Genomic DNA, 27,940 nt, shown 5'->3' with positions numbered 1-27,940 from the left:
ACTCCTCCCAATCTCTTCAGTTCAGCATCCATGTCTGGTTACGGCTCTGATGCAGTTTCTCTACATTAAGAGGTGCTGCATCAATGCAAGTTGCGGAGTTCATCATTTTAGGCGAGTTATCTAATTAATTTCAGTATCTTGATCTTTTCCCCACAGCGCTATAATTTTTCCACCAATTATTTATCCCATTCTCTTGAAAGTCATTATTGAATCTGCTTCAGCCACCCTTTCAGGCCGTGCATTCCAGATCATAACTTCATAAAAAAAGTTTCATGTCACCTGATTCTTTTAATAATCACCTTAAATCTGTGTCCCCTGGTTAATGACTCTTATGCCACTGGAAAGAGTTTTTCCTTACTCAATTTTGAACACTTCTATTAAATCTTCTCTGCTCCAAGGAGAACCCCAGCTTCTCCAGTATCAGCACATAACTAAAGTCCTTCATTCCTGGTACCAGTTATTGTATGAATGTTTTTGCGCATCAAGTATTTGTAACAATAAGGTTTGCAACGCTTTGGTTGGAAAGAGATGAAGCGCTTCACTTGTAGTTTGAATTAACACGTGCACAAGTCTTCTGATTGCGAAACATCTTTATTAAATCTTCCATATAGTAAAATACAATTGAACAGGCTTAGCTGCCACGCTAACCGGGACAATTACACTTTTATACAAAGCTTAAGTGGGGCACTATTAACCAAGAGGCACTTGTCTGGGTTTCAGTAACTGCAGCACTAGAGGCTAATCAGCAAGTTCTGACAAGAATCACATGGCTCAATAAAAGTTAAACTTGCTAGCTGAAGGCATTAAGGCAGCTCCTCAAATTAAAAAAAAAAGTCAAGTCAACTGGCGTTTAAGAAGTGAAATTCATTTTGAAAAATACTGCTTTTTAAAAAAAAGTTAATTTTTTTGGCAGTCAATTATACCAAACAATACAACAGTGATGGTTAATTCAAGTTCTAGTCTTCACAAAACCTCCAAGCCCAAATTGACATACATCACTGTCAGGCAGATTTCAGAATTTTTTTTTAAAAAAGCATATGCCATTCCTCTGGTCAGACCTAGTCAGTCAATGCTGCTATTCAGGTTAGGGTGCAAGGGATGGTGAATGTGTGATCAGCTATGATTTGCCCCCTATGCCAAGAAGAGCGCTGCTAAGAATCATCTCACTTAACAATTGAGTGACAGTTCGTATGCTTCACCAGAATGCAGCAGCTATGCTGGTTTTTTCAAAATACCCATCACCAATGTGTTGCTCACAATTTGCCTATAGTGCAATGCAAGAGTTAAGTGCTAGACAATTTTAAACATTCAGCCGAGACCATCACCAGCAAAATGAACAAGTGTATGACTGGTCCACTAGACAGAGAGCATGACTAGTCTAGCCATGAATGTGAATGTGTTGACACTTCAATACAGGAGGATTCTACAAATTTCCTGTTAAAACACCTTTGTGCAAAAGAAGATTTATTTGGGTCATGAACCCAGGCCAAAGACTCAACTGCTGGCAATACAATTGAAAGCTCATTACCAAATTGTTGTGTGGAAAAAGACAACTAGCAAAGCCTCTGACCAGACCAGCACCAAAGTTACTACTAAAGCAACAGCATCTTGTACATAAACATCAAGGTTTCTCCCCCTTTGCTCAAAAAGTGTCTTTTTACAAAAAACTACAAAGGAGGCAACATCTCCTTGTCACTTATCAAGATTTGTACATGGTTCATGAAAGCCCAACTCAAGTTAGCAAGGCACAGATTGGAAGTAAAGACCCATATAAATTTCAAAGCTACAACTTTAATTAGAGTCGAGGACAATGAGCAGATAAGGCACAAGGCAAGAGTCAAAATGAGTTTCTTTTTGGCTTTTTGGAGTGTTCAGGAATAGGGGCAACGAGGCAACTGGCACATTGTCCTCAAAATTAAAAAAATCCATTATTGCCTCAAATCCAAAAGTTTGTAACACTCCATTACAGTTTCATCCAAGGGGCCATCGTCAGTACTCTCACCATCATCGTCTCCTTCAGCTCAGGGCAGGATTTGAACTAGACTTGTCCACACCCATCACTGACCATTGGTGCTGCATGCACAGTACAGGTCAGAGGCCACAATTTCCTTTACGTTCAGCTCCAAGTAGCCTGGTGAGGCACAGGCAGAAGCCAAATTCCCACAGAACAACAAAGTCTCCTTGTTCACTCAGCACTGGCTTGAAAAGTACACCATCTGACTTCGGGTGAAAAGGAGAAACTTCTCCGGACGTGAGCTACTGTGGGACATGTAAACCAAAAGTCACTGCCAGATAGTGAAATGAAACTGGAATAGAGCGATGCAGACTTCAAATTCAAGACCCATTCTCCTGCTTCAACTCAAATCCCTCAACATGGCAATATTTATTTTGTGCACAAAAAGGGAGCAGACCCCAAATTGGACGAGATAGAACCTCTGATTCTGTTGAAACCCACAGTTGTAAGGGGACAATATAATTGTTTGCATCAAGCTGTCTAACTTGAGCAGCCAGACTGAAGGAATCATTTGCACCCCTTTGTCTAGAGTATTCCCCTCAAGGTTTGGTGTATGGGCAGCCCATCTCCACATACACACCAGCACTCATGATCCATTACTCAATCTTTGCCTAGTCCTAGTGGTCAGGACTAGCAATTGCAGCCAGCCAACATTTTAATTTGCATCTAGCTTCATCTAAAACCACTGACTAGATGGGTTTTACAAAATGTGTATTTAGTGTTTAAAAAAAGATTAGGGAGATATGGGGAGGGGAGAGAAAATGGGCCCATCTGCTCAGCTTGACAAATACAGACAACCATCTCAATATTTGATCATGATCAGGAGTTCAAATGTGTCACAACTTCCTCATTCAGGCCAATGAGGAGACACGGGGACAATTGAGGATCTACAGCAGTAGGACTTCAAGTTTCCTGCGGAAGAGTTGGTCCCAACCAAGCCCAAGGCAATGGTGCAGATACCAATGGACATCTTTCGGAAGATAAGTCTGTCTACAATGTCATGGTGCCTGGTCCATGTGTCACTCATGTTTGGCGTGAGGGATGGGGTCAAATTGAAAGGGAGATCAATGATCAATTTACAACTTCATCTGAACTCCTGATTATAAATCAAATCTCCCCCAATTTTTAATAATGTTTAAAGTGAGAAACAAATGAACTCTTAAAAACACAGCAGATAAGGTGGGTTGAAACTGGAAAGTACTCCTCTGCCTCCAATTTCAAACAGGCATAAAGTTGGTCTTATGTGGTCTGCCAAACTGCAAAGGAAAAAAAAAAACACTTTAGCCATGAGGATAGAGGACAGAACACCTTTATATTACTGGATTACTTCAGTGATCGCAGGTTTGTTATGCTGAATCTCTTCCATATTGAAGGCTGATTCAGCAATGGGAAACTGCTAACACACATTACCGCAATGACCACAGCCGCAGGGTTGCTGCAGATACACAAGCCTCAAGTAGTATAACACGCCAACACAAGCCCAGAGACATGTTATGCAGGATGAGTTGTGTTGCGTCTCCAATCTTCGTTCTTACTGCTACATTTTAAATAAATTCTCGGGATGTGGGCATCACTGGCAAGGCCAGCATTTACTGCCTGGCCCTAGTTGCCCCAATTTGATACAATGGAGCAGCTTGCTCGTCCACTTCAGATAGCAGTTAAGAGTCAAGCACACCTTGGTCACAGGGCTGGAGTCACATAGGTCAGGCTGGGTAAGGACAGCAGGTTTCCTTCCCTGAAAGAACCTTAATAAATCAGTTGTGTTTGTATGACAATCCAACAGCTTCATGGTGACTTCTACTGATACCAGCATGTTATTTCTTGATTTAAAAAAGAATTCAGTTTCTCAAACTGAGGAGCTCAAAGCAGAGGCTAGCCCTTCACAAGGGGCAGATCAGAGGCCAAGGGACATAGAAACAGAAAATAGGTGAAGGAGTCGGCCATTTGGCCCTTTGAGCCTGCACCACCATTCAATGAGTTCATGGTTGAATATGCAACTTCAGTACCCCATTCCTGCTTTCTCACCATACCCCTTGATCCCCTAGTAGTAAGGGCCACATCTAACTCCTTTTTGAATATATTTAGTGAATTGACCTCAACAACTCTGTGGTAGAGAATTCCACAGGTTCACCACTCTCTGGGTGAAGAAGTTTCTCCTCATCTCAGTCCTAAATGGCTTACCCCTTATCCTTAGACTGTGACCCCTGGTTCTGGACTTCCCCAACATTGGGAACATTCTTCCTGCATCTAACCTGTCTAAACCAGTCAGAATTTTAAACGTTTCTATGAGGTCCCCTCATTCTTCTGAATTTGTGAATACAAGCCCAGTTGATCCAGTCTTTGATAAGTCAGTCCCACCATCCCTGGAATCAGTCTGGAGAACCTTCACTGCACTCCTTCAATAGAAAGAATGTCCTTCCTCAAGTTAGGAGACCAATACTGTACACAATACTCCAGGTGCGGCCTCACCAAGGCCCTGTACAACTGTAGTAACACCTCCCTGCCCCTGTACTCAAATCCCCTCGCTATGAAGGCCAACATGCCATTTGCTTTCTTAACCACCTGCTGTACCTGCATGCCAACCTTCAATGACTGATGTACCATGACACCCAGGTCTCGTTGCACCTCCTCCTTTCCTAATCGGTCACCATTCAGATAATAGTCTGTCTCTGTTTTTACCACCAAAGTGGATAACCTCACATTTATCCACATTATACTTCATCTGCCATGCATTTGCCCACTCACCTAACCTATCCAAGTCACTCTGCAACCTCCTTGCAGCTCATGCTGCCACCCAACTTAGTGTCATCTGCAAATTTGGAGATACTACATTTAATCCCCTCGTCTAAATCATTAATGTACAATGTAAACAGCTGGGGCCCCAGCACAGAACCTTGCGGTACCCCACTAGTCACTGCCTGCCATTCTGAAAAGTACCCATTTACTCCTACTCTTGGCTTCCTGTCTGCCAACTAGTTCTCAATCCACATCAGTACACTACCCCCAATCCCATGTGCTTTAACTTTGCACATTAATCTCGTATGGGTCCTTGTCGAAAGCCTTCTGAAAGTCCAAATACACCACAACAACTGGTTCCCCCTTGTCCACTCTACTGGAAACACTCAAAATTCCAGAAGATTTGTCAAGCATGATTTCCCTTTCACAAATCCATGCTGACTTGGACCTATCATGTCACCTCTTTCCAAATGCGCTGCTATGACATCCTTAATAATTGACTGCATCATTTTACCCACTACTGATGTCAGGCTGACTGGTCTATAATTCTGTTTTCTCTCCCTCTTTTTAAAAAATAAAAGTGGGGTGACATTGGCTACCCTCCATTCCATAGGAACTGATTCAGTGTCTATGGAATGTTGGAAAATGGCCGTCAATGCATCCACTATTTCCACGGCCACCTCCATAACTACTCTGGGATGCAGTCCATCAGGCCCTGGGGATTTATCAACCTTCAATCCCATCAATTTCCCCAACACAATTTCCCGACTAAGGATTTCCCTCAGTTCCTCCTTCTTACTAGACCCTCTGACCCCTTTTATATACGGAAGGTTGCTTGTGTCCTCAGTGAATACCAAACCAAAGTACTTGTTCAATTGGTCTGCCATTTCTTTGTTCCATATTATGACTTCCCCCGATTCAGACTGCAGAGGACCTAAGTTTGTCTTTCCTAACCTTTTTCTTTTAACATATCTATAGAAACTTTTGCAGTCCATTTTAATGCTCCCTGCAAGCTTCTCATACTCCATTTTCCCTGCCTTAATCAAACCCTTTGTCCTCCTCTGCAGAGTTCTAAATTTCTCCCAGTCCCCAGGCTCGCTACTATTTCTGGCCAATTTGTGTGCCACTTCCTTGGCTTTAATACTATCTGATTTCCCTTGAAAGCCACGGTTGAGCCACCTTCCTTTTTTATTTTTACGGCAGACAGGGATGTACAATTGTTGTAGTTCATCCATGCGGTCTCTAAATGTCTGCCATTGCCCATCCAGTCAATCCCTTAAGTATCATTCGCCAATCTATCCTAGCCAATTCACATCTCATACCTTCAAAGTTACCCTTCAAGTTCTGGACCATGGTCTCTGAATTAATGGTTTCATTCTCCATCCTAATGTAAAATTCCACCATATTATGGTCACTTTCCCCAAGGGGCCTCACAACGAGATTGCTAATTAATCCTCATTACACAACACCCAGTCTAAGATGGCCTCCCCCCTAGTTGGTTCCTCAACATATTGGTCTAGAAAACCATTCCTTATGCACTCCAGGAAATCCTCCTCCACCATATTGCTTCGTTTGGTTAGCCCAATCTGTGCATATTAAAGTCACCAATAACTGCTGCACATTTATTGCATGCACCCCTAATTTCCTGTTTGATGCCCTCCCCAACATCACTATTGAGGTCTGTACACAACTCCCACGAACATTTTTTGCCCTTTGGTGTTCTGCAGCTCTACCCGTATAGATTCCACATCATCCAAGCTAATGTCCTTCCTAACTATTGCATTAATCTCCTCTTTAACCAGCAATGCTACCCCACCTCCTTTTCCTTTTATTCTATCCTTCCTGAATGTTGAATACCCATGGATGTTGAGTTCCCAGTCCTGATCATCCTGGAGCCACATCTCTGTAATCCCAATCACATCATATCTGTTAACATCTATTTGCACAGTTAATTCATCCACCTTATTCCAGATACTCCTTGCATTAAGACACAAAGCCTTCAGGCTTGTTTTTTTAACACCCTTTGTCCTTTTAGAATTGTGATGTAGTGTGGCCCTTTGTTTACTTGGCCTTCCACTATTGCTTTTTACCTTTCTACCATCTGTTTGATTCCATATTACTTCGCCCTGTCTCGCTGCAGAGGTTCCCATTCCCCTGCCATATTAGTTTAAACACTCCCAAACTGTAGGCCAGACAAGGAGGAAAGATGGAGAAATAAAACACAGCAACTATAATTAATACAAACTAGAACATGGATACTCACTAATTATGATGATTATGATGATCAGGATGACAGCTATTAATATTGCCCACATCTGAAAAGAGAGAAAGAGAGGGAGTGGCTAAGAGTCTCAATACTAATTAGCAATGCAAGAGTCAACATTGCTGCAGAAAAAGTCAAGTGCAAACAGTGAATGTCTTGGAGTGACTGATGTGACCTTTTTACACCAACACTATCCACAATGGACGACGACCATTTCCATTCTGGCAGTGTTGGTCACAGGATGAATGTGGGAAGGATACCATGAGAATATCTTGTAAGGATGACTCGAGCAAGGTCAATCCAAACCGATAGGATCTTGGGTTCAATTGCCTTCACTTGAAGAACAGTGGCTCCCAACAGTGTGTCAGCACGGGGCATGAACACAATGTTCCAACCCAGAGTCAGGAATATCTCCAACTGGACACATGCTCCAGAAATGCAAGTCTTTACTTCTTACGAGAAGCAATCATCGAAGTTTAATGCCGGTCTGGAAAGGGCTGTACAACCGGGCAGATGGTGGCTAAAGCCAACTGCTAACAGAAGAATCATGGCCTTACCTTGCAGTTCTTCCACCAATATTTGCGTTTTAGTTTTGCGGCACTGGTCTCAAACTGAGACGCTCCGGCTTGAAGTGCATCAGCTCGGTCATCCAACTCCGTAAGCTTCTGGTCTCGTTCAAGGACACGGTCTACATTCACTCTCATGATATCCACGACCTAAAGGCGGAAAAGCACAGCGGAGTGTAAAGAGAAATCTCTCCATTAATTATAAAGATGACCCAAAGCTTGAAGACCAGAGCAGCTCATCGCTCAAAATATCTGCAAACTTCAAAGCACATTTTGGTGTAGATAGACAGGAGATTAAAGTCTGCGTAAGGATGCTGTGGAACAGAAGGGAGAAGTAACAAGTATTTGTATATATAATAAAAGGATGAAGCGGAGTACTGTGTACAATAAGTGTGACCTTAGCTCCTTTAATAAGACTCCAGAGTGCAGGTACCTCATGGGTGGCCTGCTGGGATCCCTTGGGACTCCAACAGGTAGGCCCTCTGGTGGTAGTGTGATACAGGTTGCAAGGGGTTAAATACATAGAGATTCTCAATAGACGAGATATTTGGAAGGGTGACCAAAAGCTTGGCCAAAGAAATAGGTTGAAGGGAGTTAGAGCAGTTTGGGACATGAATGGGCCCATAGCAACTGAATGCATGGCCACCAATGGTGGGAGGAAGGGGGATAATGCACAACAGGCCAAAGTTAGAGGAACACATTGGCAGGGGGGCGATTATAGGGCTAGGTGGTTAGAAATAGGGTCACAAGGTCATGAAGGGAATTTAAACAATGCAAATCTTAAATCGGGGGGGTGGGGGAGGGAAGGAGATCAAGCACCAGTGAGTTGGTCAGCAAGGACAGGGGCAATGGGAAAGTGCAACAGGATACAGACAGCCGGTATTGGATGGGCTAAAAGGTGGGAAGGAATGGCCGAGCGCACACTGGAGGCGAGGGTTTCAGTAGTTGATGGGTTGAAGCAGTGTGGAGGCAATGTTCCCTCCATTTTAAATTTAGGTGTGCGATCCCTTTAAACAGGCTGCGCGGCCCATTCAAAGTGCACGTGCAAAATTTCACATTGGGAAAGCCAGTCCCAGGCTGTGCAGGTCCAGTCGACAAGCTGTGCAGCTTAGAGAGAAAGTTGGGTGGAGGTGGGTATGTTATGACAGATTGCCTGGCACATGGCCTCTAGGCTTGGCACCAGAGGCAAAACTGGAACCCACATCCACCCAGTCAGTCCCACTCATGCCCATCTACACAGATCATTCAGAACATGTGTCACAAGTCACCACCAATAACAGGTCTGATCCTTCCATTTTATCTTGGCAGACTGCATTTCCCTACACAATTGGTACAGATGTAGAAGCTGAAACAGTGAATCATTCATCCTACAAATGGCAGGGGTCCCAGAGTCACTGCCAGAGGGGCTCAGTTGAAAACTGCCCTCATTTTCCTTTTATTCAGCCAATCCATAAACTGGTTAGGGTTCAGTTGGAGTAGTGTGTCCAATTCTGGGCACCACACTTTAGGAAGGATGTCAGGTCTTGGAGGGGGCAGAGGAGATGTGCCAGAATGGTACGAGGGATTTCAGTTATGTGAAGAAGCTGGAGTTAATCTCCTTAGAGCAGAGAAGGTCAAGGGGAAATTTGAGAGGTCTTCAAAATTATGAAGAGTTTTGATAGAATAAATGAGAAACAGTTTCCAGTGGCAGAAGGGTTGGTAACCAGAGGACAAGGATTTAAGGTAATTGGCAAAAGGACCAGGGAGATAATTATATATTTTTTTTTTAAAGTTCGGGTGATCGGGAATGCACAGCTAAAAGGGTGGTGGAAACAGATTCAATAGCAACTTTCAAAAGGGAATTGGATAAATAGTAGAACAAGGCTATGGGGAAAGAGACTAATTGCACAGCTCTTTCAAAGAGCCAACACAGGCACTATGGGCCAAATGGCAGCCTTCTGTGTTACATCATTCTATTTTCATAAACTGGAGATCTTCCTACTTGGTCTGATGCCAAGCTCAGGGCTGAGGGAAAGGAGGAAGTCCAGGGTTATTTATGCATCAATCCAGCCTGGCTGTAAAGCACATTTGCTCAAGAAATCTCAGTTCCTCACACCAGCTGGACAAAGCACTTCCAGGGGTGGATGAAGCCACAAGGGACTGAAGATTAGATAATGGATGGAGAGCCAGTACAGGCAGATGGTGCCAGTAGCCTCTACTGAAACTGACTTCTATAAAAGCACATTGTGGACAATACACAACTTGCAATTATATAGAGCCTTCAATGCAGGAAAACATACCGCAGTACACAAGAGTGAATCTGACAACAAGCCAAAGGACAGATGGTCCAAAGCTTGATTTGAAGGAGTATGCTGAAGGAGGAGAGCAAGGTGGAGGTTTAGTGAAGGAATTCCAGAGCTTGAGGCCAATGGAGGAGTGATGAAAATTAGGGATATGAAAAGATCAGAATTGGAGGAGCAGAAATTGCAGAGGGTTGTTGGAGGTTAGAGATAGGGAGGGACAAGGTCAAAGAGAAGAATGGAAATTTTTTTAATCCAGGCAATGTATCTCAGCGAGCACTGGGGTGATGGGCAAACAGCACTACACACCCACCCAATGTGACATTGGTATGGATGCCAGTAATAGGACAAAAAATACAATTCAAGCTTTAAACAATCAGTTTAACCATACTGGAGAGGTAACTTCCCAAAGTTAGTCTTTTATAAACTCTGTCCTCGATGGAAAACCTCCATTTGCATCAATGTGAGGGAACAGGATCATGCTTAGCTGTGATACACAAGCACACCACGAGATAGTGGACAGTGATCATGGATCCATTCCCTGAAGGACATTAGTGAACCAGTTGGGTTTTTAAAATGGCAACCCAGCAGCTTGGAGTTATTAGTCATCCAGTGCGAGCTCACATTTGGTGTAATTCAATTTCACAACATGGACACTGTTGGAACAGACCTCAACCGACCCAGCAACCATTATACCATCAGGCAACTACCCCTGTACATCCACCCAGCTCTCCTCCAAAGCAGGGTCAATGGATACCATCCAGAAACCACTTTGGATGGGACCATCCATTCACCCAGCTAGAGTATTTTGGACACCACACTCCAGGAAAGATGTCTTCGAAAGGGTACAGAGGAGGTTTACCAGCGATGAGGGACTTCCTTGAAGAGTTATCCTTGGAACAAAGAAAGTTAAAGAGGTGACCTAATAGAGATTTGAAAAATGAGGTTGAGTGTCGATGGAGAAAACCTGTTCCCTCTGGCCAGTGGGTCAATAACCAGGAGTCAGATTTAAAATCAATGGCAAAAGTTCTAGACAGAAGAGGAGGAGAAAGGTTTTCAAAGTTGTTGGGATCTGAAACATTACTGAAAAGGTGGTGGTTGCTGATTCCATAAATATTATTTTAAAAAGTTAGGTAGTCAAGGATGAGGAATTTATAGGGTTACAGACAAAAGTCAGGGTGTGGAACAAAGCAAGACTGCTCTTTCAAAAGGGTCAGCACAGGCATAAAGGGCCGAATGACCTCCTGTGCTGTAACTTTCTATGATTCTATGAACTGAAGCCAATACAGCACCTCCATCATAATCTGCCAACTTTACATTGCTAACCATCTCTTTCAATCCCTGGCCAAAGGCAGGAGTTCTGGTTACCAGGACCAGAGAATCCAGACTGCTCTGCTACACCGGACAAAAATCAGTGTTCAGTACAATCCGAGTGACTTTAGACTATCGCAGGCCAGCAACACAAGGGCAAGGGCACGAGTAATGGCTATCCAGTTGCAAGATGCGAATTAAGCCATTTGTCTCATACTAGCCACTTATCAAAACGCACACACTGTGTACTTGGGAGCATATTCAAATTAAAAACAGAAACTTTGGGAAGAGGCTCATGTGGAATATAAACACCGGCATGGACCCGTTAGTATTTACAGCACCAAAACAGTGCCATTCAGTCTATGTAAAAATGTGTACACCTGAGATAAGAGGGACACCATTGAAAGGACAGAGGAAGCAGAGTAACTTAAATGAACTGGATATATACTTGACAGGAAATAAAATTGCAGAGCTATGGGGAAAAGAGCAGAGAGTGTAACTAATTGGAGACTTAAAAAAGCCAGCATAAGTTTGATGCACCAAATGGCCTCCTCCTGTGCTGTTCATGATTCCACATCTGAGCCATATAGGAGGGCGGGTATCACTACTGCCCTGTAGACCATAAGCTTGGTGGACTATACACAGTAGACACCTCAAAGTGCTGGAGAAGTACCACCAGCACTGCCTCTGCAAGATCCTGCAAATCCACTGGGAGGATAGACGCAGTATCAGTATCCTCACCCAGGCCAACATCTCCAGCATCGAAGCACACTGACCACACTACCAGCTCCGTTGGGCAGACCACATTATCCGCATGCCGGACACGAGACTCCTTAAGCAAGCGCTCTACTCTGAACTCCTACATGGCAAGTGAACCCCAGGTGGGCAGAAGAAACATTTCAAGGATATACTCAGTCTCCTTGATAAAATGCAACAGCCCCACTGGCACCTGGGAATCTCCGGCCCAAGACCGCTCAAAGTGGAGGAAGAGCATCCGGGAGGGCGCCAGGCACCTCGAGTCTCGTCGCCGAGAGCATGCAGAAATCAAGTGCAGGCAGCGGAAGGAGCGTGCGGCAAACCAGACTCCCCACCCACCTTCCCTCAACGACTGTCCCACCTGTTAGAGACTAATTCCCGTACTGGAGTGTACAATCACCCAAGAACACAGTGGAAGAAAGTCTTCCTTAATTGAGGGACTGCCTATGATGCCACTTGGAAAGAGTGCTTGGAGAAAGTATCCAACCACAAATCAGCTTTTCACAACCTCAAATCCAAGCTTTCTGGAACCAATCTCTTCCTTCACGTCAAAGGAAACGTTGCCGTTTTGAATGATAGTCAGTAAATTGGCATTTAACACTGGAGGCCTTAAGAGGGCACATGAAAAGCAGAGCAGTTGCACAACAGGAGAGCGAAGTCTTGCACAAAGGCCTACACAAGCACCCTAAAATTAGTCACATTTTGGAGCACCATCCTCAGACTAATCCCAGTCAGCATTCACATCTGTACTGTGCTAACTAAAGCCACTGCAGATCACTTCTGTGCTGCAGATCTTTAATGAGCAGGTGCAACAAGCATGCACAAATCCAGTTTTACATCACTCAAACCAAAATCTGCTTTTTAAAGAAAAACAGTACAATGCTGGTGTCTGTAGGGACTGTGAAAGTACAAGAGCAAGAAGCCAGCATCAAGAATCAGTCACAGCTGCTGCTTCCAGGGCCAAGGAGTTGGGGCCAGGTCACAGCACAGTTAGAAGCCTCGAGAAACAGCACCTCAACTTTCAATTTACAGCCTTCCATCCTCAAAAAATTCCAACTTTCGATCATATCCAGCACAACCACTCATGGACTGTAGATGCTTGCTCAGACAAAAGGGCATCAACCTGAAACCTTGATATCTTTCCACAGATGCTGCATGATTTCAGCAGTTTCCTGTCTTTATTTCAGATTTCCAGCATCTGCAGTATTTTTCCTGTCGAAACCCTGGGCATTTACCGCCAGTGAGAGCAAAGGAGTAAGCACAGGGAAGCTTCTGCCATCTTTTCCCCACTGTCCTGTCTCCAGATCCCCATTTACAAAGGAGCCATGAATATTGTGGGGCAATCCTACTGAACGATCATGTTAAAGCACCAACCATGCAGAATCACATACAATACATGGCAAACATGCTTACCATTCTGACAAAAGGTCAACCACCTCTTTCCATAGATGTTGCCTGACCTGCTGAATGTTTCCAACAATGTGTTTTTTTGATATTATACAAGCTGCTTACCATTCTGACCACAGTGCTGCACTTTGAGTGTACAAGGAAGCGCTATCTGCAATCCAACCATCAAACATTGAACTGGACTATTACACAGCAACTCAGTTGAACCCTTGCCACTTACCTCATCCACTTGGGCCTGGGTCTGCTGCAGTTTCCTGTTGCTGCCATAGGGTCCTGGTGCTGGTGCATTGTTCGAGGGGCCTGGGGCAGACCTGAAATGGAAGAGTGCAACAGGTCATTTCTTCGGAACGTCACAAATTTAACTTCAATATTTCAGCTTGGGGCAAAGTGACTTGAAATGAGTGAATGCTGGCTTGAGGTTAAAGCAGGTGGAGATCTGAGGGGTCAGGTTTGGCCACCCATCAAGTGTGCAACTTAACACAATTTGAGTTATACATGAACAGCTTCCCAAAATAAAACTGTACTGGCACTTTGAATTAGATTGTTGGGGGGGTGGGCCAACGAGTGAATATTTGCACAGGGATCACCAAAAAGTCACTGCACTAATACAGCAAGGTTATACAAAAGTCAGGAGCAAAATGTCCCACATCTCGAAGAACAAGCAGCATTAGCAATCCAGATTACAAATCCTGATCTGTTCCAAGCCAGCAATTTGTAGGTGCTTCAATTAAGTTTCAACACCCTTGGTAAGAATGGTAGGGGAGGTGAGCAGGGTCCCCAGCTTCCAACTCATGTCCAGTTACTGCAGACTGCTACTGTTCACAAGTGTGGACGTCAGGCTGAGGCTCAACTGTGATGTCCTACACAGTTGAATAGTCTGCACACTAGGTCAATGTGAAAATTGGCCACTTAGGAAAGCACTGGAGCTGCGAGAACCTATGGAACCCAATCTCAGGAACAATCAGCAGAGGAAAATGGAGGGTTAATCCCCACACACGAAGTGGGGCTGTACAGCACCACACCCAGTCTGGAAACTTTCCACATTACCCAGCTGTTACCAAGAACATGCCAGTTCCATTATTAAGAAGTGTCCTTGACCGGATGAAGGTAGAAAGTGCAAAGATACTCGCAAGACCTGAATCACTAAGGACAGTCATACACACTCTGGATTGAAAACTCCAGACTGAAGTCCAGCACTGGGTGGTAAAATGTAGGGATGCAATTCAACCTTGCCACCGGAGGGAGCTCCGATCTATGCAAGGAGGGTTGTAGAAGCAACAACACCCTGCATTACAGTTATAAACATCTCCGCATGGTGACAATCAGATCCAAAACTTCTTAAAACTTGCCCTACATCCAAGATCACAGGAAGTCAAACTGCTGCACATAGATCCCACACCAGACTCTGGATTTCACCCACCTTCCCCATGCCCTGTCTGGGAGCAATGTGACATCATAGACTGAGCCTGCAGGGCTGAATGGTACACCACTATGCCAGTACTTCAATTGTGTGTTCTATTTGTTCTATTTCCTGGCACAATGACCATCACAGTACCCTGAGTAGCAAATTTTGGAAGGAATGAGAAAAAGGAGATTAAGCAATGATGATCCCTAGATGGCAAACAAGGACTCAATGGTGGACTTGTGGTTTCACCCTGATGGGCTCAACTTGGGAAAGAGGAAATGGTGCACAGCCAGCTCCTACAAACACCAAAGTGACAATGATCAGATCTGTTTTTGGTGTTGGTTCAGGAATAAATAAATATTGAGCAGGACTAATGTTCCCTCCAATTTAATTTTGGCTCACGCGTGCCCTTTAACAAGCTGTGCAGATCATTCAAAATTTCACACCTGCGCTGTTTTTCCTATCTGAAAAGCCGGCTCACAGGCAGGACCCGCAGTTTAAAGGGAATGTCGGCCAACACACCAGCAAATACCCCTTTTGAAACAGTGCTATGCGATCTTTTACGGGGCCTTGGTTTAATGGCACCTCACAGTGCACTGCCTATGCATCAGACTGGATTCTGTGCTCAAGTCTCTGGAGAGAGACTTGAACCCACAACCTTCTGACTCAGGAGAGCACTACCCAGTCACATCTGAGATTATTCACGTGGCACTCACTGAACAGTTACTCATCCCAACTCCAACACATGTACCACATTCTAACAGCTCATTGCACGGGCACACAGCAAAATTAGATATTGCACAAGAGTGAGAATGTCTACAAATTGATGGATCAGTACTGTTGAGCAAGGACTGAATGAACAGTAGACTGTACTGATCTTCAGTTCAACTATTCAATTAAACTAAATTACTGTTTAAAGCAATAATTTAGAATCAAGATTGCTATGCACTATATATGTAGTTTAAAAAAGTGACTTCTCTAGTTCTGAATATACAGTGAGATGGCCTTAGCCCAACAGCATTTTCATTGCATTGCAGACCCAGCACAGTCAATTGTTAAAAAAACTGCAATGAACCAAAAGTGCTTTTATAAAGGACATGAAAATGACAGCACAGAAACAGGCCAGTCTGTTTATCCTCCACATGAGCAGTAATCCTAATCACATGTGCCTATTTGTTCCTAGCTCTCTTTTCCAACAACAGCATCTAATTCCTCAATGTTGACATGGTTTCCACTTCAAATCGCCAACTCTGCTCATGCATTCCACTGACTCGACGCTTTGAAAAAAATGTTTCTCCTGCTCTGTTCAAAATCTTACTTTTAGTCTTGTATTATTCACTCGAACAGTGTTGCAAGCTACTCTGTCCCATCATAATTTTTTTAACACTTCTATTAAAAGCACCCTTTGTACTAATGAAAGCACCCTCAATTCTCCCCTCACCGTTACTTTGTATTTCCCCATACCAAGCAACAGGCTAACCAATCTGCACTGTACCCACTTGTATATCCTTCCTATAATGGAGCTTAAACAGCATAGTGCTCCAACTGTGGTTTTACAAAAGTTCTGTCATTACATCTCAATTTTTATATTCTATACTTATGGAATATTGAATTTTATGGCCAAGTGTTTAAATATAAAGTGCCCACAGCCACTGGAGGCAATGCTCAAATCCTTCAGCTCTTCCACATCTCAACCTCCCACCCATATTACTTAAAAAAAAAGACAAACCAGCCCAGCATAAAACCATTAAAGTCCTCGACAAGCACTTTGTCGTGTCAGCTGTGGCTGAGGGTAGCACACTCGCCTCGGAGTCAGAAGGTTGTGGGTTCAAGTCCCACTCCAGGGACCAGAGCACATAAATCTAGGTTGATATTCCCAGTGCAGTACCAAGGGCACACTGCACTGTCGGAGCTGACATCTTTATGAACCGAGGCCCTGTCTGTCCTCAGGTGGCTGTAAAAGATCCCACGGCACTATTTCAAAGAGCAGGCAAGATATCCCCGGTGTCCTGACCAATATTTATCCCTCAATCAACATAAAAACAGATTTATCTGGTCATTATCACATTGCTGTTTGTGGGAGCTTGCTGTGTGCAAATTGGCTGCTGCGTTTCCCACATTACAACACTGACGACACTTCAAAAAAGTACTTCATTGGCTTTAAAGCACTGAGACATCTGGTGGCTGTGAAAGGCACTACATAAATGCAAGTCTTTAGAATACCACAGGCTTGGAGACATGAAAATACTTTAAAAAATCAGTAGACTGTCAGTGATGCTAAACCAGGGCCGTGCGGATTTCAGAGCTGCTGTTATCCCTTGTGCAAAGTGGATCCAAACAAGACGGATGTGTGTGGACATGTATTGGGGATTAGGAGTACCTTATGCACTAGCACGTGTATGTAAAAAAAAATCATTCCAGCAGTCACTGGGCTTCACCTACACATTGAGGAAGATTTCCCCATAGTAACTCAGCTGATTGGTGTGCACTGTGGGTTTCACCAGTCTGAGAACTGTCCCTTGGTCACCCCCTCAGGTGAACGTTAAGAGCTCATGACACTATTTTGAAGAACAGCACACGAGTTCTCCCTGGTGGCCTGTGCCAATATCCCTCAGGTCAACAGATTACCTGGGCATTACTGTTTGTGGGACCATGCGGTGTGCAGACCAGGCAGAGAATGGGGCACGCACCCACCCAGTGACTTCACAGAACGGTGCGTCCTTATCCAGTGATGGTACGACCAAGGACAGTGCTTTGGATCTTACTGCCTGCTGTGCATTTTTAAAGAAATCACAATTAGACCGTCATCAAGCACCAGGACTCAGGCACGGCTCGGCCACTGGTCTTGCCATGGCCAACAGTGTATGGAAGCTAGTACCCAACAAATGCAAAATCAAATAATGAGGGAGATTTTACACTACACGGTCAAGCCAGAGGTAATCCTGATTACCAGCACAAAGTTTTGTTTGTTGAAGATAAAAGTACAACACAATCTGGCAGCTCAGGAGGACCAACTGAAAAGACCAAGTCTGCCGCTTCCATAAGGGAACTATGTTTAGCAGTGACCCCAAGAATGGGTATCCCAACTAAAACAGTGCCTACATAAAACATGCTAACAACTAGTGCAAGGTCCAAGCTTATCAAAAATAAATCCACTCAACTTAAAAAATCCCACCCCTCTATCCACTTCCTGCTGCGATCAGATTTACTAATTGCATACAGTGCAGATTGGGGCCAGGGAAAGGAAGGGAGAGAAAATTGCTGACCAGATTTCAGTGGAAAACTAGGAGGTTTCTTGTAGACAATGTACAGAAAAGTTCAGCAGTACCACTCCCTTTAAGAATCAACCAATTACAAATGGTTATAATCAATCAACAGCCCTTTGTTTAAGCAGCAGATTGCCACTGAGTCACAGAGAATGGTCATGAACGAGTTACTTATACAATCAGCGAGCGAATTGAATTGTTTGATACGGTTATAACCCAGGGACAATGAAGCTCCTCATCAGTTTGCAGATGTCACTTGGGAGTCAGTCTCCCTCATCTCCTCTGCTTCCACCACCATCTGCGTGGCTTATTCAAGAGACCAGTCTAAACTAAACAGATGTCAAATCTTTGCATCAGTTTGATATTATAAAAAAAGTGCACTGATGGAGAGACTGCAAGGTGAATTCAAATCGCTGTTTTGTTATCCAACCTGCAGATCACTAGTTAGGAACCTCACAACTGAATCTGCAGTCACCAATTCCCATTTTTATCATTCTGCAAGATATGGACATTGCTGGCAAGGCTGCCCATCCAGAATTGCCTTGAGAAGGTGGTGAGCCGCCTTCTGGAACCACTGCAGTCAATGTGATGAACGGTGCTCCCACACAGTTTAGGTGGAGACTCCAGGATTTTGACCCAGCGACCATGAAATAAAGGCTGATATAGGTCCAAGTCAGGATGGTCTGTGGCTTGGAGAAGTTGGTAGCAAAACACCATGATTTGTTGCATGCATCTTGCACATCTGTACTTGGGGAGTCTCATCAAGACACCTTTATAATATCAAAATGGAGAATTGACATCCGTTAGTTTTGTCTGGCCGCTTGAATCAACCACGCAGATGGCGTTAGGAGAGAGGAGAGAGACTGGTTCATCACCAAGGACCAGGAGCTTCACTATTCCCTTGGGTTATAATTGTATCAAATGATTCAGCTCCCTTGCTGGCTGAATAAGTAACTGTGCGGAGCAATCTGTCTTTTCCAGTCACATGCCAGCCCAAATAACAATCAATGGAAGAAAAACAGGAACAGTGACAGCTATAAGGAATGACTGACTTGCATTTACACAGCACCGCTCAACCTCAGGACATACCAAAGTACTTCATTAACAGTGACCACTTTCAAAGGCAATTCATTGGATGTAAAGTTCTACAGAATATAAGGTAGTATAATACAAATTCAGATTATTTTAGTGGCCTAGGGCAAATTGGAAATTTAAGCCGAACCAGAGAGGATATCAGTGCACCAACCTCAGGCACAGGAAGCGGATGATTTTAGTGTTCATCAATGCAGGAACCAGACATTAACTCCTCTGCACCATTAGACCCATTTTTGGTATAGGGATTGGGAGCTAGCTCGCAAACATCTTCAAAAACCTTTACATCAAAGACTTAATGTTCTAACGGTCACTTTTCTGCTCCTTCCCCACCAAGGAAAGAGGAAGGTCAATCCCTCTAACTCCACACCTTGTTAGAGAAACAGATTCACAACTGCACAGCACAGCATTCCATAATGGATTCAACCATGAAATGGGAAGACCCTGCAGTGCCAAGTCCTTCTACACACCCAACATAGGAAATAGGAGCAAGAGCAGGCCATCTGGTTGATCCGATCTTGGACTCAACTCCACTTCCCTGCATGTTCCCCATAACCCTTGATTCCCTTATCATTCAAAAGTCTGTCTACCTCCACCTTGAATATATTCAATGACTCAGCCTCCACAGCTCTGGGGGGAGAGAATGCCAAAGATTCACAACCCTCTAAGAAATTTCCCCCTCATCTGTTTTAAATGGGCAACACCTGGTTCTGAAACTATGCCCCCCAGTTCTAAATTCCTCCACAAGGGGAAACATCCTCAGCATTTATCCTGTCAAGCCCCCTCAGAATCTTATACATTTCAATAAGATCACATCATTCTTCTAAACTCCAATGAGTATCAGCCCAACCTTTAAGACAACCCCCATCTCAGGAATCAAGCTCAAGAACCAAGGATCATATTTACTACTCCAAACCAGTTACCAACAACCTGTGCCCCCATCAAAAAGTTATGGGTGCACAGCCAGCCATTGTAAGAGCCACAAATTATACCCAACACTAGGTTTTTGCTGGTAAGTCTATTACATTGACCAAAACAGTACAGACGAGAACCTCAACATTAGGGAGTCAGCCATGGCTTAGTGGGTAGCACTTTTGCCTGAATCAGAAGGCTGAGAATTCAAATCCCATGCCAGAGACTGGAGCACAAAATCCAGACTGGTATACCCAGTGCAGTGCTGAGCGAGTGCTACACTGTTGGATAGGACAACTTTTGAATGAGATCCCAGGTGGAAGTAAAAAATCTCAGCACTTTCAAGAGGAGGGCAGTTTCCCCCTAGTGCCAGGGTCAATATTTATCCCTCAACCATCATTAAAAAAAATTCTGACCATTATCACATTGCTGTTTGAGCACGCTTGCTGGGCACAAATTGGTTGCTGCATTTCCTACATTACAACAGCGACCACACTTCAAAAATACAATGGCTGTAAAGCACTTTGGGACACCCTGGGGTCAATCTAAATACTAGTATTACTTTATTAGTGTGCCACTTAAGTGTAGGACCAAGGGCACTTGTATCAAAACAGCAGATGCAAAGTAGCCTCACCATTGACAACAAAATTGACCTAACCTCAGGAGACCACACGACTTGGACACCCAATACTGTGCATTCCAACAACAGCCGGGCTGGCTGGATACCAACTTTGTCACTGCCAAAAGCAGTGCAAGTGTTGCAATAAAGTCTTCAGAGCAAGACAGGGAGGGGTGCTTTATTCCAAATACCACATACTGTTTGGAATTGTGGCACCTTGGCTGTATTTAAAGAGTTCTGCAATCCACAAAAGGAGTATGTAAGGAACCTACATTTAACAGGTTTGAAGTCTATTGGACAGGAGTAACCTCAAACTAGAGTTTGGTACTATAACTCGAACCAAGTCCCATTTTCCCATCACCCGTGCTCACTGATCTAGATTGCCTCCTGGTCTGGCAATGCCTCTATTTTGTAAATTCTCATCCTAGGTTTCAAATCTCTCCATGCCTCGCCACCCCCTCACTACACTGCTAATTGTGGCCAACTGCACATCCGATTTTAAAATCGCTGCACTAATGGCGTCCACGCCTTCAACTTCCTAGATCCAACCACTGGAATTCCCTCTAATCCTTTCCACCTCTATCCCTCCTTCAAGATGCTCCTTAAAACCCTCGTCTTTGACCAAGCTTTTGGTCACCTGTCCCAATATCTCCTGGTGGCTTGGTGTCAAATTTTGTTTGATAATTGTTCCTGTGAAGCACCTTGGGATGTTGTACTATGTTAAAAGGTGCTATATAAAAGCAAGTGGTTGCTGTTGCGAAGGTCCATTTCCGTGAAATGCATGGGACTCCAAGGAGGAAGAAGCAATCGGCACCGAGATTTCTTCTCTATTCCCTTACCACCAGCCTTCCAGCAGTTGGAATTCAGTATTACAGTTCCTATTTAGTCCAGCAGAGATTTCAAACAAGCCTGGCTTGCGTGGGGGGGGGGGGGGGGAAGGAATCTTACAGCCAGTCAGTTTACCCCATCCTAGAATTTCCCCAAAGTAACAAAATCTATCAAGCCTGCAGCATTAATGTTTGATTATCTTTTGATAACCAAGATTTGGATTCCTAGGAAGTAGGATTTTGATTGCTAGAAGTAGCAGCAGGGGAGTTCTCCTGCATCCCAGTCAATATCACAAAAAAAGCAGTTTATCTGGTTGTTATCTCGTGTTATTTGTGAAACCTTACTGAGCACAAATTGGCTGCAGAGTTTCCTACATTACAACAGTGACTACAATTCAAATGTACTTCATTGGCTGTGAAGCATTTGGGACAGTGAGGTTATGAAAGGCACTATATAAATCCAAGCCTCTAGTTGAGAAGGTCCCAAGATTGAGCCTGGTCTGTCTAGAGTTGCAGATATCACCTAGAGCAACAATAAAGGCTTAGCCTTAGCAGCCTTGCAGAAAGAGGTGATAAATCCCAATCACCATCCAGTGACCCAGGTGGGTACATGGACTTGGGATAAGAACAGGGTGGGCCTCAGCAGCAATCTGATCCCCTTCTTCCTTTTGGTCAAACTCAATTTATGTGACGACACTGGAGGGAAACAGCACCCCATGGAACGATACCTCAGCAAACTATCCACATCTTCAGGAGAAAGAGGGGGCAAAATAAATTCACAGGATATATGACACAGAAACAGGCCATTCAGCCCATGCGAGCATTATGCTCCACTCAAGTTTCCTCATCTAAATCCATCTGCATAACCCTCTTTCCCTTCTCCCTCAAATGCTTGTTTAGCCTCCCTTTAAATGCATCGATACTATTTGCTTCAACCACTCCCTGCCATAGTGAGTTCCACATTCTTACCAAGAATTTTCTATTGGATTTCTTGGTGATGATCTTATATTGATAGCCTCTAGTTATGCTCTTCCCCACAAGTGGAAACATTCTCTCGATATCCACTCTTGCAAAACCTCCATTAGGTCACCCCTCAGCCTTTTTTCATCCTTTCCAGATATGTATACTCATTGCTGGGATCACCCTTGTAAATCTTCTCTGCACCCTCTCCAGTGCCTTGATATTCTTGTTATAACACAGCAACCAGAACTGTACACAGTACTCCAAGTGCAGTCTAACCAAGGTTAGATACAGATTTAGCATAACATCCCTACTTTTCAATTCTATACCTCTAGAAATAAACCCTCATTTTTTTTAATAAAATGGTCTTGCTAACCTAGGTCACAACTTTTAGCAATTTGCATATTTGTACTCAGATCCCTTTGTTCCTCTACCCCACCTAGACTAGAAATTTGGAGAGGAGGAAACGAAGTGGGACATACAAACGCAATATAGCCCATAACAGTATTGTCTGTATTGAGACCAGGACACTGCAGAGGACAATGACATTAGTACAAATAGTCAGGTGCACTTTGAGGCATAAAGAGTTGAGACAAACAGGTACACGACCCACTATTATAAATTGCATTTACATCATTACAGCTACCATGGTGTTGGAGGGAGTTTCTTGCACAAAGGGCAAGTTTTGTACCTCCCAGTTTGTCAGTCTGGAGCCAATTAGGCTGGATCCTTACTGGCTGTAGCTTTATGCAATGCAAACCTACAACTGAACCAGAGAAGCAATCTATTCAGGCAGTCATTTTCAAAGCTATACACGACCTTAAAAACAAAACAAGAGACAAGGTTGCAAAGTGTGGCACATTCAAAACCAGCCACATGAATTGCGCAGCGGACTAGTGATGATGCACACTCAGCAAGCAATGATAGCCCAGCCCAAGAACAAACCGGCAGTACATGGACACCCTGCTTAGCATCTTATGCCTCTGTCCAGAGGCTTTTAATTTTATCGTTTACTGGAAACTTCACCTGGGCATGTCCCTCTTTCCTTGCCAGGCTATTTTGAGGTTCCTACCACCTTCTGTCTCACAGGGGTCAACTATATAATCTTACCTGCATTAGAAAACAGGTAAAGCAGCCTACACAGGCCACAAACACAAGTCAGCTATTAACAGGCAGACATTTGCCAATGAAAGACTTGCATTTATATAGTGCTGTTCATGTAGTAAAACATCTCAAGACACTACACAGGAGCGCACTCAAAAAAAATTGATAGTGAGCCACGTAAAGAGACAAAAGGCAACCAAAAGCTTGGACAAAGGTAGGTTTCAAGGAGGGGTAGAGGGGTTTAGGAGGCATTCTAGAGTTTAAGGCCTAGACAGCTGAAGGCTCGAGCGATTAAAATCAGGGATGCGCTCAAAACCAGAATTGGAGGAGCACAGAGATCTGAGGGTAGTAAGACCAGAGGAGGTTACAGACCTAGCAAGGCCATGCAAGGATTTGAAAACATGAGAACTTATTTATTTTTTTTAAAATCAAGGCAACCTGAAGCATTGAGCAAAATTGAAAACGGCAGCGACAGAACAGCGTGCCATCATTCTCCCAAAACTTAGCCTTAAAAGCATCTTTGGTCAATCTCAGCCAGGACAGCACCAAGAGCACATGGATTTGGAAGAAATTTAGCAAGTCCCATGACAAGTGCTCATGTAGAGAGGTTAGACTCAATTACCAGCTCCCACCCTACTAACTAGTCGCTGACACTTAAGGTCCCCACAAACAATGGCCACTTGGGTAGTGGAGTGCAAATGGCAACAGTGGAACCTGTCAGTGGAGTTTGTCCTTTTAAACAGGAAATGACTAAAAATGGAACTGCATTCTCCAACACTAGGGTAAAGCAGTGGTAAAAACATGTGAAGCGGTTGAATCAAGAGTATGAGATAAACATATCAACGTTGCACCCTCTAAACTTGAGCTCATCCGAAACCCTGCTGCCTGTATCCCAAGTACCGCTCACCCATCACACCCCATGCTCACTGACCAATTGGCTCTTGGTCTGGTATTGCCTCGATTTTAAAATTCTCACTTGTGTTTTCAAAGCCCTCCATGGCCTTGCCCCTCCCTACCTCTAACCTCCTCCAGCCCTACAACTCTTTTTGGTTGTAACCAATCAAATCCCCCCCCCCCCCCCCCCCCCCATTAAAGGGAGAGGACACTCCAAACATTTTTCAAGTGCCCTTTTTTTGCCTCCGGCCCTACATCCCTCAAGATGCATACACATCTTCAATTCTGGCCTCTTGCACATCCCCCACTCCTCATCCAACCATTGGCAATGGGGCTTCAGGTGCCTCAGCTCTAAACTCTGAAACATCACACCTCCTCTCTTCCCCCCCCCACCCCAAACATCTCTAAGATGCACCTGTAAACCTACCACTTTGACCAAGCTTTAGGTTACCTTCTAATATTTCCTTGTGACTGCATGTCAAATTTTGTCTGACAACACTCCTGTTAAGTACCTTGGGACATTTTACTACGGTAAAGGTGCTATATGAATGCAATTTGTTTTTTTTTTTAGTGCAAGTGATCTGGGTACTGGCACCAGTGCACTAAATAAGCTGCAACACTGGATTACTTCCACAGTAAGTCATGCCAGATCAGGATGCCTCAACATGGCGGACGACAAAAATTATGCCCACTGTATTTTACAGTCACTTCATTGCCAGGAGGAGGAAGGAAATCGAGGTGATATTTTTCCAGGGTTACATATTTACTATCACTAAGCAATCTGACAATGTTTCAATCACCATTAAGTAATGCCGATTAAGTTAACACTGCCCCTCCACTCAACACTGACTCATTCCAAAATAGGCTGCAGCAGATCTTCAGTCACCAAGGCTAATGCTGGTTTGGCACAAGTCCACACACATCCAATTAAACAAAGGGCAGCTGAAAAGCTTCCAGGAGCCAGGTCAATGGCTAATCTTCTCCAACTTTAGCCCAAATAGGTGGAGGCCCAAGGGAACTGAGCATTGTGTGTGGAGTTGTTCAGTTGTGACTGGCCTACAGGCAGGCATCCACTGTTATTTAAAACCAGAATTCAAATACTTTGAAATCCAGTAAGATCCCTATACTTTTTATTTGGGGTGCCATTTGCTTCCCAAGTAGTCCAGTTTGGCACAAGTTCAAAATACAGCAAAAAAAAAGCCAGTGGCCAACTAGTCACTTGCATTGCTTACCAATGTCACACTGACAGATGGTTCAAGAGTTAGTAACATTGAGTTTATTAACTATTCCATTCAATATACAAAGAAAACACCCAAATCCAACATAATTACACTAATTTGGAAGCCAACAAGCCTAATTAGAAATCTCTAACCAAATCAACAACTCAAATTAACTAAAAACTATAACCCAATTATGCATGTCTGACAAAATAGCCACATTACATTTTGCACTCGAAGAATGTAATTAGTCCCCCCCCACTTTCAGCATCCAAGTACAACAGTAATCCTAAATACAAGGGAGGGCAGGGAAACCAGATTTCCACATTTTGGTGACGTACCACATTTCACTTCTGTTGCTGTATACACACTAATGAGAGCACTGTACCTTTAAGCATCTGATACAGCAAGTCAGGACAGGGATTACCAGAATTGTTTCAATGAGGGGGTATCTTCTACACATACACAAGTTTGAGGACCACTGCATTAGCTGCACAAACCTCCCCCCACTCCCCTTATTAATGCCTCACAGACTGATCAGGAACCCATCTCCAATACAGCACCAGCTATTTTCTTTCTCCCTCTTTCCACCACCCACACACATTCACGTAGAGACTACTCTAACCAAATTTTATACAAGGCCCATATAGGACCTCATTGTTTTGGGTTGGGTGTTTGAGCTCAAGCTCCCTAAAATGAAGGGGGAAGCTACAAGCCCCCCCCAAAAAACACTGCCTCATAAGTACCCAACTATAGAAGAGGAAGCAGGTAACATCAATCTTCCTTCTGTGTTCAGACATGACAAATTTCATTCATTCCCTCCCAACATTTGAAGGCAGCATCAAAAGAGTCTTCTGGGAAGGGCAAGCCTTTAATTTCTAAAATTTTCAGCAATTCATAACGCAAATGCTCCACATTAAGACTCAAATGCTATGGGATATTTACAGCAATTCTAAGAATGAAACCAGAACTAAATCCCTTTAACCTTGAAACAAAACTCTCCTTTCCAAATTGGTCATGAATTGTAAAACCACTGTTTCCTTCCCTTAGCAATGAGACAAATCAAAAAAAGAAACTTTTGGTGCTAATCCCAGTCCAACTTTAGCACTTGTTGAGTTATTTACCCCTTAGTTTTGAAAAAAGTCTTACTCTTCCAGTTAGAGGTCTGCAACTTTTATTTCCTCAATGTTAAAACTTCGATAGAAGATTGAACCCCATTAACCCCCTGGTTTCCATACTATGCAACTGAACACAACAAGCCTCCACCCCTGCGGCCTTGCCTCCAGCACAAGCCTGCGACCTCGCCGAGAAACTAGACGGGGCTCCACCGCCTCTCGCCCGGCGTCGGTCTAGAGCTGGGAGCCGGTGCAAAAAAAAGTTGATTAAAGAAGCGGGAAAACGGGTTACTGGAAAGAGGGGACGACAAACAAGCAAAAGTTGAGGTAACGCAAGAACAAACTTACATGTTTTCCAGCAAATAAACCGTCGAGACAAGTGCGAAGGGAGTGAACCCTGTAAGGGTGTTGTCAGCTGGTTGGAGACGTCACTGCTGCCCAACCCCTCCCTCTTGGTCCTGTCACCAAACAATAAACCCTCCCCCAACACAAACAAACTCATTGCTTCCACCTCCCTCTCATCTATTTCACCCCAATGCACCAATGAGGGCAACATTTGGTCAATTTTAATTGGATATTCCTAATTCAAAAGCATGCAAGGAAGGAAACTGATCCAGCTCTGCCTTGCTTTGGGCATGAGACCAATGCCAAGGGAATAAAATATCTCTGCAACTCTTTTGGGGAGAAAAGTAGACATTAAATCAAGTGCCCCCCGATCTGGGGACACTCATTTTCCAAGGTCCTTTTTTGTGGGTTTTTTTTGTATTTTTTCTTTTGGTTTTTTGGTTTTTTTTTGGGGCACTAAAATCATATTTTTTTTTCTTTTTTTTCAAGTGCCCCCTATAAAAGGAGGGGAACACTAAAAACCCAGCAATTAAAATAAATTCAACTTTAAAACATATAAAATCAAATTAAAATTTGGTTGCCGGGGGTGACAATGCACTCCAGTCCCTCCGGCGCCCACCTCTCGCGGAAGGCAAAATATCTCTGCAACTCTTTTTGAGTAAACAAAACAAACATTAGATCAAGTGCCCCCCGATCTGGGGGACACTACAAACATTTCACAAGGCCCTTTTTTTTTGTGTTTTATTGGAGGTTTTTTTGGGCACTAAAATCATAGTTTTTTTTCCAAGTGCCCCCTATAAAAGGGGAGGGGGACACTAAAACCGGCATTTAAAATAAATTAGACGTTTGAAA

The 27,940-nt window shown here is 43.8% G+C and overlaps 1 protein-coding gene across 1 annotated transcript; it reads right to left on the bottom strand.

Annotated features, from left to right (window-relative positions):
* Positions 1–572: 572 nt before the first annotated feature.
* On the bottom strand, positions 573–27,189 carry vamp3 (vesicle-associated membrane protein 3 (cellubrevin)). The gene is made up of 5 exons (XM_070860444.1): positions 27,092–27,189; positions 13,553–13,643; positions 7,571–7,729; positions 7,014–7,065; positions 573–3,270 (listed from the first exon to the last, which is right to left on the bottom strand). Coding segments are annotated over exons 1-5 (321 nt in total). The 5' UTR covers positions 27,094–27,189; the 3' UTR covers positions 573–3,253.
* Positions 27,190–27,940: the final 751 nt, after the last annotated feature.

The sequence above is a fragment of the Pristiophorus japonicus genome, chromosome 18 (genome assembly GCF_044704955.1).
Source record: "Pristiophorus japonicus isolate sPriJap1 chromosome 18, sPriJap1.hap1, whole genome shotgun sequence".
In the NCBI taxonomy this organism is placed as follows: domain Eukaryota; kingdom Metazoa; phylum Chordata; class Chondrichthyes; family Pristiophoridae; genus Pristiophorus; species Pristiophorus japonicus.
The sequence above is the reverse complement of the archived record's forward strand: the minus strand, read 5'-3'. Positions and strand labels throughout refer to the sequence as shown.

Coding starts and splice junctions, on each gene's coding strand:
- vamp3 (XM_070860444.1), bottom strand. Junction 7,730..13,552: donor CCCAGGCCCAAGTGGATGAG/GTAAGTGGCAAG, acceptor TTCCGCCTTTAG/GTCGTGGATATCATGAGAGT. Junction 7,066..7,570: donor ATTGGTGGAAGAACTGCAAG/GTAAGGCCATGA, acceptor CTCTCTTTTCAG/ATGTGGGCAATATTAATAGC.